At 43.8% G+C, this 12,380-nt stretch overlaps 1 protein-coding gene across 4 annotated transcripts in view; it reads left to right on the forward strand.

Annotated features, from left to right (window-relative positions):
* Window positions 1-12,380, forward strand: part of MAPKBP1 (mitogen-activated protein kinase binding protein 1) — a 128,144-nt gene that overhangs the window by 100,263 nt on the left and 15,501 nt on the right. For 3 of the 4 annotated variants that reach the window (XM_075927191.2, XM_075927192.2, XM_075927193.2), the window contains 5 exons: window positions 5,234-5,397; window positions 5,937-5,986; window positions 8,722-8,958; window positions 9,973-10,142; window positions 11,737-11,882. In XM_075927191.2, the coding sequence (XP_075783306.2) occupies window positions 5,234-5,397; window positions 5,937-5,986; window positions 8,722-8,958; window positions 9,973-10,142; window positions 11,737-11,882 (767 nt within the window). The remainder of the gene's footprint in view (window positions 1-5,233; window positions 5,398-5,936; window positions 5,987-8,721; window positions 8,959-9,972; window positions 10,143-11,736; window positions 11,883-12,380) is intronic. The other variant, XM_075927194.2, reaches the window with a different exon arrangement.

Here is a 12,380-nt window from a genome sequence, read left to right on the forward strand (position 1 = left end):
CTCTTGTGCACTTCAAAGGCTGAAGCAGCTGCAGTGAGAACCAGCACAAGTGGGAGACTGCTTCAGTCCCCGCTCACGCCATTTCCCTGCTGTGCCTCTGCTTCCCCCAGCACCAGTTCTTGCTCCCTCCTCCCCAGCTGCCTCTCTCTGATAGAGACAGCAAGCGGGTGGGAGGTGGGGGGGAGAGAAGCAACTAGTCGTCACTACTCAACTATCTGATCAGCATAAGCTTATCGGATAGCTGACTAGTTGCAGAGAGAGAGAGGGCGAGAGAGAGAGAGAGGGCGAGAGAGAGAGAGAGAGGGAGCGTGAGAGTGAGAACGAGAGACAACGAGAGAGAGCAAGAGAGACAGAGCGAGAGCGAGAACGAGAGAGAACGAGAACGAACACACACTGGCAGGCCCTAAGGATCTGCTGTATTCATTGTTAACTTAGCCCCAGGAGTAGAGGCTTCAGAGAGTGTCACTTTAAAAAAAGATATAATGACAAAGGAATGTCTTTTCCTGCCTAGTCAGATTTTGGGGTTTTTTTGCTCTTACAATAAACAAAAGATGTCTAAAAATAACCCCCCCTCCCAACTGGAAACTCTGGAATAGATCTAAATATAGCCAGGGATCCTCCTCTGAAAAAGAGTACTCAAGTACTGAGCACTTCAGTTTCAAACAGAACAAACTCAGCGGGGGAGGGGGCGGGTCTGTTTGGGCTTTTGGGCCTGCTGATCTGTGCAGTGTAAAGTATGTGGCTTGATGTGCTTATGTTAATTTGACAAAGGGAGTTGGGGGAAGGAAATACCTGCAACCCTGAGCAGGCTCACTTGGTGTCAAAATGGGAATTGGATCCCTAAAGATTTGTGGGTTTTCTCATATTCCTCCTCAAATGACTGAGTTACAGTCTGGATGTAAAAGGGCCAAAGTGATGAGGGTCTTGCCAGACAGGTTGCTGGAAAGATTTGTAAGAACCTTCCCTTGCCTTTGGAAGCAGAATGTGCAGGTGAAACGTCTGTGTGCATAATTTCCCCGAGCATGGACTAAGGTTTCCCTTCCTTGAAGTATATGTATCCTGTCTGATTTGCCTGCAATAATGATTCTGGGATGCTTCAATACTGAGCCATGAAGCAGCCTTTTCTAGCCAAAATGCTAGAGCTGTAAAGCAATGTGCTTTTTATAGCAGACTCTCCTTCATTCCAGCAGCTGCAGCTTTGCCTTATTGAGGCGCAGTCTGTGACTGACACTCCCAGTTTTATTTGGCATTAGGTGATACTTGTCTGTGTCACATTCTCTTGCTGGAGGCTTGAATGGGTGCCACACCAGCACAAGCAATTTGGAAAACTTGTTTGGTGACCTCTTTGCTATTCTGGAACACTCTTGGTTAGTCAGCTTAAAGCTTGTTTTCAGTTTTGACCTGTCAGTGTGGTCGCTGGATATTGGTAGACTGTTCCAGAGCATTTTGGACTGCTGGTTGAATTGGAAGGGCATAGCCCATTGCTCTGGAATCCCCGTGTGGAGTAGAGGATCTGAAGGTCTTGAGTAAGCGTCCTTGTTTTATAGATATGTGATATCTCCTCTTGTTTTGCCTTCAGAATCTGTATATAAGTGGCTATATATAATTGGATTGTTTCTTGAGGTGTAAAGGTATTGTCTTATATGTGGTCTAGGTACAAGGTTCACAGAAGCATTAAGCTGCTCCACCCCCTGGGATATATATTTTTTATGGGACTTCTTTCAGAGCTGTATTGTTTATACTTACTGGAGGAAACAGAAGAGATGATCTACTTCCCCGGCTAGCTGGGCCAATGCCTCCATGTTCTGAGGGTGACACAAGATGGATGAGCAAAGTAAGAGGGCTTCAGAAAGTTGGGGAATTAAGAACACTGATTAGGCAATGGGGAGTTGACGTTTATAATCTAAAATAATGCTGGGGCTCTCTAGCTGCACAGGCAGAATGTGAACTGAGCCAGCTGGCTGCTGTTACTTGTTCTGCGCCCCACCTTCTGTAATAATGAATTACTTGAACCATTTCATTTTTGTGCTGCTGTTGTTTTCTCTAGTGCATGCACTATTCTGCTGGGTTCTGCTTCTGAAATTGCTGGGCTGTTCTCTCATTGAATATGAGTTGGTTGTTGATTGAGGGGGAAATGTAGCCTGAACTCATTTCATATTGCTGATGCATCATGGGGTGGCTGTGATATTTTTGTTTTTCAGATTAGGTGCTGCATAGAGGCTTTTAATATCTTTTTTGAGGGGGAGGGTTAGTGTTTGGAAAACATTTGGTCCCCATTATTTGGAAGAGAGGTTTTATACTGATCTCTCAGTGGAACATTTCAGGAATTATAGATTCATGTGTTAACAGTGTGTACTTTTCAATCCTCTTTTTGAAAGGGGATTTTATTGAAGATGTATCTTTAATAGCAGGAGATAAACTTGATTTAATTTTGGCTAGTGCCTCTAAAACCAGTGTAAAGAGTTTATTCTGTATGTGCTCTAGAGAAGCACTGTTTGTCCTTGGATTTATTCTAAATGGATGGCCCCTTATCAAATGTTTGATGAGGCAGTGATTCCATTCCAGGAAAGCTGGGTTTTTCCCATGGCTGAGAATGAGAGAGACTTTTGATGTAAAATCAAGATCAGGGCCTGATTCACTACAGGTTTATTCCAGTATAACTCCACTGAAATCAACACCATTATGACAATTACAAAGGGGCATTCTTCCGACCCACAGACATTTAGAGAGAAGAAGTACAGAACTCCAGTATGTTCTGCATATGTTACCTCTTGGAGTGTTAGAACTGGATTAATACCTCCTTAAGGTTGGAGGGTACAAGCAGTACGGCTTCAGTGTTGGAACACTTGCAAGCGTATCTGTTACAAGAACTGTCCCTGTTCTTAGATTCCCTCTCCCCATCCTATGTCCTAAATATGAATTAACTGCCAAACACAAAGTGGCATAGTAACAATGATGTATTAATTATATAGCACTATATGGCATGACATTTTGCAGATAAAGACCATGTCTCTGCCCTGGGGAGCTTATAGTTGAAGCCCCAGTCTTGTAACTGGCCATGAGTTGGTAAAAGACATTGCAGGGTGTCATTTCCAAAGCATCTAAATGATTTGGGGGCTTATGTCTCATTTTCAAAAGCACCTGAATATCAAGTCAGTGGCACTTATGTGCTTTTGTAAATGTTACCCAGAGGGACCAGGTGTGAGAGTATATTTGAAGAACACTTGGCTGCATAAAATGGGGCACAGGGAAGGGTGTCCAGGGAATAGTCTGTTGTGTTAATAAGGACTGGGACTTGGTCGTAGATCAGACACATCAAACCTGAGAGAGTGTTTGACAGCTTGTGTGCAGTTTGCACTGACCTCTCTCTTGGTTCTAAAATTTTGTTTACATCCCATTATTCAGTTATTCTGAAAAGGCTTCAGTATGTCTTTTCTTTCCCTACTAATTTTGTTACTCTCTATTTGACAAATGGATTATCTTTTGGTGTAGCTTTCTGTGTGTAAATTACATCCATTCTGGTTGATCTGCTAGTCCTTCCCCACTCAAACCAGCTACGGTATGCTCAAGAATCTCACAAAAGGTAGCTGTGACTTGCCACACAATCTAATTGATGAAAGCTGAAATATCTGACCCATAATGTTATTAAAAAGTCTGATGAACAAAAACCAAAGCCAAACCCTTGATGAACCAAACAGAAAAACCACCACTGAACCGACCAGTGCATCAAAGGTCATATTGCCTCCTGTATATTTCAAAAATTGTGCATTGTGGTATAAACCATAGGATAGCTACTTGGGGCATATCTACACTGCAGCAGAGAGCAGGTCTTCAGCCCCTATAGACAGACTCCTGCTAGTGAGGCCTGAGCTAGCATGCTAAAACTAGCAATGTGGGGGTTCTGGCACAAGCTGGATCTCAGACACTTAAGCCCATCTAAGCCCTTAGCTTTGAGAGCCCAAACTCCCTGCCTGAGACCCAAACCCCACATTGCTATTTATTGCTATCTACCCAGGCTGGGGGAGACAGACCCAATGTGAACATACACAAAAGACATTGTAATGCATGAGCCCTGGCAGCATTCCACTGCTCGGGCACAAAGCCCTGAGAAGGACAGAATGGAAATACATGAAGAAAGATGCTGAGACTGACCGGCACAGATGGAGAAATCATAGAAGGGTAATCTGCAGTTGGACCATTTTGCTGGGAAGAATGTATTAAGTAAACTTTCAGTTCTAGTCTGCATCCTGCTCCTAAATTATTTAAAGGCATAGGTATAATCCCTTTCCATCTTCTGATAAAATAGAAATTAAAGTGCCATCATTGTATAAAGGAGAAAATACTAAAACCTTCTGTACCCCTTATCCTATTTTAGTGCTGCCTTAAATCTGTAAATTGCAGGAGAATTTTGGTCCATAGCCAGATGTTTCTGTATTTGATAGATGAGTTATTTTTGTCCCCTGAATGTCCTGCACTTGCCACCCACCCACAGCCCGCTGTAAAGTTTGCCAATTTTACACGTGGCTTTCTTGCTCAAGGTCACAGCGTGGGTGCTGTGCTGACTGATCTGTCAAAGGCTCTTACTGTATATAATTGTGATTGGTTACTGTAGCTGATTTGGTTCAGCTCTAATTTGACTGAGTGGGGAAAATGTGTCTCGTGCTGGTAAGTCCTTTGTGAATGGAAATTTATGCTTGGAGTACCTCTGGGATCCATACCAGGAATGCCTCTCTTATCCATTTTGATTACACATCTACGCAAGGTATGTTTAATATCCTTCAGTGTGCCCCAAGGCTGACATGCAGCATGGTGATGTTCTGGTGCATGGGCTGGGCACGCAAGGTCATGGGGTAATAGGTTTGCATCCAGGAGTCAAACTGGTCTCTCTTGCAACAATATCCATCTGTTCTTCAACTGTCAAACTCCAGTCGAAAGGAACACCTTGTGGTGTTTATGTTGCATAGCACACGCCACCAGAGGAAATTGTTTCTCTCTGAAATAGGTCCTGATAGTCAGCCATTTAAGGTCAGGATTATCTACTACTGTTGAACATCGGTTTCAATTGGAAGATGAAACTACAGTTGTACTTTGCTCAGCTCTAGTGGGAAATGTTTGGAGAAACGGGTACACCTTGCTCATTGTGCTGTTGATTGGGTGTAAAGAGGGAATCCCATGTTGCCTTGGAGGGGTTCCTATGATGTACTGTATGTTCTTACTGAATCGTTCATTCCAGGCACGAATCCATCTCCGTCCTATCCCCGGTGCCCGTGCTTTCATCAGACAGCGACAAAGATGGTGAAGATGAAGGGAATGATGAAGACGAGTTAAATGGGCTGCAATCTTTCCAAATTCAATCCACCTGTAACACTGAGAGAGACTTGGGTATAAATGGGAAAGGTGAGGCACATGGAAGGAGAAAAGGGGACAGGGACTTGAACATGGGCAGACTTGTGAGGCTGTATAAAGGCAAAGAAGGGACATGAGGGTAGGGACGGTAACAGGCAGGCAGAGACCTACCAAGAGAATTCTTCGGGGATGGAGGAGAGGGGAGATCAGCAACCTTACTTGCCTATGCAGAGCTGGAGAGAGGTGGATTCTGACTTCCTTAATGGAAATTTCTGTTGAGAATTTTTGACAAGTTCTTACTGATTCCAGTTGGCAAAAGAGGTTTTGAATCAGATGTATGGGGACAATTAGTCTAGTGACTCCTGGGGCTTCTGATTGCTCAATAAAAGAGCCACAGAGGCCAGTAGAAATCTAAAGAAACCAGTTCCAGGCTTCTCAGTGTGTCCGCGATAAGCGCGCTCAGTATTAGAGACAGGTATCACAAGTGGAATGACTGTAGCCAGAAGAAAAAGATTTTAGAGACAAGAAAAGGCGGTAAAATATCCTTACTGGCCAGGGTGCCAATTAGATGTCGTTTTTTCTCTTTTCAGACCCAGACCTTTCTCTCTCCAGAAGCCTCTCCCATTGGGAAATGAGGAGGGTGAGTCACTAATTCTTTAACATTTTTCTTCTGATCATGAGGAGGAGTATCTGTTGAGCCCAGAGACTATGACTCCTGGCTGATGGGAGGAATACTGCAATGAGAAATCTCCCAAGGCAGGAATCCCACTGCTCTGGCCGTTCTGGGAGGAAGTATGCAGTACTACCATGTGCTGATTGGGGCTAGAGGATAAGAATGGCCATGCTGAGTCAAACCAATGGTCCATCTAGCCCAGTATTCAGTCTTCTGACAGCGGCCAATGCCAGGTGCTTCCGAGTGAATGAACAAAGAACAAGGCAGTTATCAAGTGATCTGTCCCCTGTCATTCAGTCCCCGCATCTGCCAGTCAGAGTCTTATGATTTGACAGAAGATGATCATCATAAAAATTAACCTGGTGATAGATCTAACTGTACTATTCATCTAGTCAGTGCAGGGATAAGCTGAGAAAGAGAGTACTAAAATGTCAGAGGTACAGTTTTTTAAACGTTAAAAGGATCTGGATGGAAATTTTATCCCATGTAATAAACCCACCTCTTTATCCATTGTTACTACTGAGTGCAGCAGAGTATTCATAATGGTCCCTTCTCACCTTAAAGTCTACGAGTCTATGATCATTTAGTCTTACCCCCTGCACAGTGCAGGCCACAGAATCTCACCCACCCCTCCCAGAATAATCCTCTCACCTGTATCTCAGATATTGAAGCCTTCAAATACTTTGAAGACCCCAAGATGCAGAGAATCCTCTAGCTGTGATCTGTGCCCCATGCTACAGAGGAAGGCGAAAAACCTCCAGGGCCTCTGCCAATCTACCCTGGAGGAAAATTCCTTCCCAACCCCAAATATGGCGATCAGCTAAACCCTGAGCATGTGGGCAAGACTCAATAGCCAGACTCCCAGAAGGTTCTCTAGTAATTCCTATCATCCCTCCATTGACCTATTTCCCATTGATAATGAATGGTCAGTTAGTTACCAAGATCATGTTATCTCATCAAACCATCCTCTTCATAAACCCATCTAGTTTAATCTTGAAGCCAGATAGATCTTTTGCCCCCACTACTTCCCTTGGGAGGCTGTTCCAGAACCTCACTCCTCTAATGGTTAGAAACCTTCGTCTAATCTCAAGTCTAAACTTCCTACTAGCCAGCTTATATCCATTTGTTCTTGTGTCCACATTGGTTTTAAGCTTAAATAATTCCTCTCCCTCCCTGGTATTTATCCCTCTAATATATTTTAAAAGTGCAATCATGTCTCCCCTCAGCCTTCTTTTGGTTAAGGTAAACAAGCCAAGCTCCTTGAGTCTCCTTTCATAAGACAGGTTTTCCATTCCTCGGATCATCCTAGTGGCCCTTCTTTGTACCTGTTCCAGTTTGAATTCATCCTTCTTAAACATGGGAGACTAGAACTGCACACAGTATTCCAACTGGGGTCTCACCAATGCCTTGTATAATGGCACTAACACCTCCTTATCCCTACTGGAAATACCTCACCTAATACATCCCAAGATCGTATTAGCCTTTTTCACAGCCATGTCACAATGGCGGCTCATAGTCATTCTATAATCAACCAGGACTCCGAGGTCCTTCTCCTCCTCCGTTACTTCCAACTGATGTGTCCCCAGCTTATAACTAAAATTCTTGTTATTAATCCCTAAATGCATAACCTTACACTTCTCACTATTAAATTTCATCCTATTGCTATCACTCCAATTTACAAGATCATCCAGATCTTCCTGTATGATATCCTGATCCTTTTCTGAATTGGCAATAGCTCCCAACTTTGTGTCATCCGCAAATTTTATTAGGACACTTCCACTTTTGGTGCCAAGATCAGCAATAAAAAGATTAAATAAAATTGGCCCCAAAACTGATCCCTGAGGAACTCCGCTAGTAACCTTCCTCCAACCTGACAGTTCACCTTTCAATATGACCCGCTGTAGTCTCCCCTTTAACCAGTTGCTTATCCACCTCTCAACTTTCATATTAATCCCTATCATTTCCAATTTAACCAATAATTCCCCATGTAGTACTGTATCAAATGCCTTACTAAAGTCGAGGTAGATTAGATCCACTGCATTTCCTTTATCTAAAAAAATCTGTTACCTTCTCAAAAAAGGAGATCAGGTTGGTTTGGCACGATCTATCTTTTGTAAAACCATGTTGTAATTTGTCCCAATTGCCTTTAACCTCAATGTCTCTAACTACTTTCTCCTTCATTGGTGTCTTGGTTTTTGGTAATAGCACAAGATCCAGCACTCATGCGATTTCACGCTGTTTTACACAAATACATCTAGTAGCTGTATTGGAGGGTCTTGTGGTTTCTTGGCATCTCACGCAGGCTGGATTCTCTTCCATCTATATTTAGGACACTTTAGAGCAATTTTTTCACCTCTGGCGTCATGCCTGTAGCTCTTTCACTTGGGCCCTGAATAATGATCCTCTATCATGATATGTCGCTTGAGGTTTAAATGAACCACTTTATCTTGACATGAAAACTTTGAATTGGTTTCTTTGGTTAATTGAATCTTGTTACAATGAGGCTGCATGTGGGTCATCTTCACATTATGAGACCCTTACACCTCGAGCCGTTCAGCTTCCTGTATGACTGAGCAGATATGGGGTGTGGGAAGATGTGCAGAAAACAATTTTGATTTGATCCTCATTTTTCTTTTCTATTTCTACATAACTAGAATTTTAGCTCCGAAGACTTTTTATCTTTTTCTTTCATCTTCCTCCAGGCGAAAGAGGATGCAGAGATCCAGCGTTCAGAGACTGCAGTGAACAAGATGCCCCGGCAGCGGGGCCGCTGGTCCCAGCCAAGCAGCAACATAGAAATGACAGTTAAATCCATGCTTGACTTGCGCCAGCTGGAGTCTTTCTCAGTCTCTCGATCCCCCAGCCGAGACTCACTGTCCCAGACCAGCAATGGGGATGACAGAGAAGAGCATGCGGATCTCTCTCTGCACATTGGCAAGGTAGCAGTGGCTGTGGATTCAACATATGGCCAATGGGAAACCCAAAGCTTTCCACAAAAGACTTTCTGGAACTCTTTCACCGCTGCTGGCCAATGGGTGTTGAGCCTAATACAGTATAAATGCCTGGTTGATTTTCTTGTACTTTATTTCACTTCAGTCTGTTACTGGTAGCTAGGTGGCCTCTGTCTAGAACACATCTCACGGGCATTGAGCTGCGGTTTCTCAGTTCCAAGAATGGTTGCATTGCATGCCTTTGAGACCCACAGAGTTCTAGTGCAGCCTATGACTGAGTTTGTTTTTAACACAGTACTATGGCCTGTGAAGAGTATAGGTCTAGTAAACAATGAATTATCTTGCTCCAGAGACTGCTTGGATCAGGTGTGGGGTAACCTCCAGCATGTTGCCGCCTACAGTTCAAAAGGGTTAGCTGCTGGCGGGCCACAAGATGGTTTGTTTACCTGAGCGCAGGCATGGCCACCCACAGCTTCCAGGGGCTGCAGTTCACTGTTCCCAGCCTGTGTGAGCTGCGGGAAGTGGCTCAGGCCAGGCCACTGATTCCCACAGTTTCCATTGGTCCGGAAAGGCGAACCACAGCCACCAGAAGCTGCGAGCTGCCGCGCCTGCAGAAGCTCAGGTAAACAAACTGTCTGGCGGCCTGCCAGCAGTGAACCCTGACAAACCGCATGTGGCCTGTGGGGCTGGAGGTTTCCCACTCCTGGCTTAGATCAAGAGGGACCATTCTGTGCTGGTACGCAACTTCATTGGAGTTGCGCCTGCTTTATGTTGGTATGAGAGGAGAATCCGGTTCAGGGATAGCTGGTTGACCTAGCCAAATGGGGTGTATATGTTTGTGTGTCAGAGGGGGGATGGGACAGGGTTGATGGAAAAAGAGCTGTTTTCTAATGTCAGATTACCAGTTGTACCCCTTACTGTAGTGGGCACTATAGAATTCCCATGCTTTCCAGCTGACACAAAATACTAGTAACCTCTCCTATTTCCTTTTTTCTGCACTAGGTTGGAGACTCCCTAGCTCCTCAGGAGAGCCGGCCTTGCATCCGACCCCAAATGATTCGGCTTGTGTCCTGTGAAGAGGGTGTTTTTACTCAGGAACTGGAGCCATTTGAGAGTGAGGAATGTGTAATCTATCCTGATCAAGATGAGATCCACCCCACAGACACTAGCAGGTTAAAAAAAACAAACACTCTTTTTTGTGTGTGGCTAAGTCACAGCTGAATCCTTTTACTTGTCTGCAGCTCATGAGGTAACTTGGGTGAGGGGATTAATTGTCAGCTCAATGCTAGACATATTTAGTTAAGGACTTTACTAATGAACTCCTGATTCTAAAGGGAACTGAACCCAAGGTGCAGTAAGACATTCTCTGCTTGTGAGCAAGTCATGCATGTCAGCAAACTCCTCCAATTTCTCCTTGAAATAAACAACTTGGAAGAACCTCCCTTTTTCCTTCCTCCCTTATGTGGGCTGAATTTAAGGAATGGAAAATCTCATGCTGGAAATCCTCCTGACAGTGGAGGTGTATTTGGCTGTGGAGTGACCACCCAAGGGCTGTGGTGGAAACCCTATCGTTTGTTCCAGTTTGAAACTAGACTACACAATGCTAATGAACATGCATGTGATGACTGTGTGCAGGACGCTGGATTGTGTGAGCTAAATGGAATGAGAGACCTTTTGTCTTCCGTTTTCTCTTCTTCCTTTCTAATTTAGACCATTCCACCTTGCTTTTTGTATCCCACCCCCATTCCTCCTATTTCCTTTTCTGAATAACACTCCCTCTCTTTCCACTTATAGCTATTTAATTCCCCTACCTGCATTCCAATACAAAATAATGATTGTGAGTTTTAGATGAGCTCTCATGGAATAGTGCATGCCAACTTTTATGTAGCTGAAACTTTTAGCTCTCCTCCCCCCATTTCTCTTTATTTATGTTTTTAATTTTCTAGTAATAATATTTAGACAGAGCAAACCCATGTGCAGCCCTAGAAGGGCTGAGTGGTTGTGGCAGTGTTGGATACAGATTGGACATGTTACAAAGTGCACACAGCATGCAAGCTGTCAGGGCTAATCTCAGAACAGTTATGTTAGAGTAAATATCCATCATAGCGACTTTCATGTTCCATGTCAAATCTTAAAGAGCAGAGGCTCCACTTGTTTCTGAATTCAAAGTATCCCATGAAATGCAGCCATGTAATCTTCCCAGATCAGGCCAAAGGTCCCTATTGGCCTTGCTCGTTGTTGTGGAGCTGGCACAAGAGCAAGGATTTGAATCTTCTAATGCTGACTCCCATACAGTATTCACTGATGAAAATCAGTCTTGCTGGCCTCCGAATCTACTTTATTTCACAACACTGGGACCTTCAAGGAAACAAGACACAACAGGACACTGGCTTCACCCCCAATTATGGAAAAACTGACTATAAAATATCTATGAATAGGAATGTAGGAATGCTTTAATGAGGGGAAATACCTCGTTCTCCTTTACTGTTGGACACCCAACCACAACAGCAGAGTTAGTGCTTGAGAGACCGAGTATAGTCAGAGAGTGAAACACACCAGTTTGATTTCCCTGTCCAAGCCAAATGAAATGCAAAAATAAACTCTATAAATGGTAGAAGTAAATGTAACTTAATTTTTTAAAATTACTTTTTTTTTTAATACAAATAATCAAAGGTATTGCTAACACAGGTAAGGACTCTAAAAATTACAATCTCTAACTGGACAGTGAATTTTTTCTAGTTTGTATTCTTCCTGTCTCTCTTGTAGTGAATTCCAGGTAAAAGCACTGCCCCATGGGAAGCTAGGTAGAAGTTACCACATCAACGGATGCCCTGATAAGCACAGCCCTGACAGTGCTTGCTCTGTAGATTATAGTAGCAGTCGCCTCTCCAGCCCAGATCACCCAAATGAAGGTGAGATGTGAATACATGTCATGAGCCCATTTTCACACCACACGGAATGCTGCAGTAACTTACGGGGATCATTTACTGCCAGGCTTAGTGGCAAATTGGACTCAAAGCCGTGATCTGTGGAGAGCTGGGTTGAAGCCACTTTCCTGTTAAAGATCACCTGGGTATTACCATAATGCTTTAGGTACTTCTGAATATGCACTTCCCTAAGTGCTTTGTGAAGTGTTAGAGGGTGAAGTTAATTGCTACTCCCTAGTCCTTGTGGGCAGTGTTCCCTGTAAGCTGAGTGCCTGGGTGGACACCCAGTAGAAATTCAAATGCCATTCAGCTGATTAGCAGAGCACCCACAGTTGACAGGATGTGTTTCTACTGGCGGTGCACATGCGCATCTGCCTCTGTGCAAATAACATTTATTCTGCACACAGATGGAGAAACTAAAGGGAACACTGCTTGTGGGTTGTCCTGCCTGTGCAATATTGTACACCTGGGAATTGTGTCCTA

Source organism: Pelodiscus sinensis, chromosome 5, assembly GCF_052426305.1.
Source record: "Pelodiscus sinensis isolate ZL-2025 chromosome 5, ASM5242630v1, whole genome shotgun sequence".
Classification (NCBI taxonomy): Eukaryota; Metazoa; Chordata; order Testudines; family Trionychidae; genus Pelodiscus; species Pelodiscus sinensis.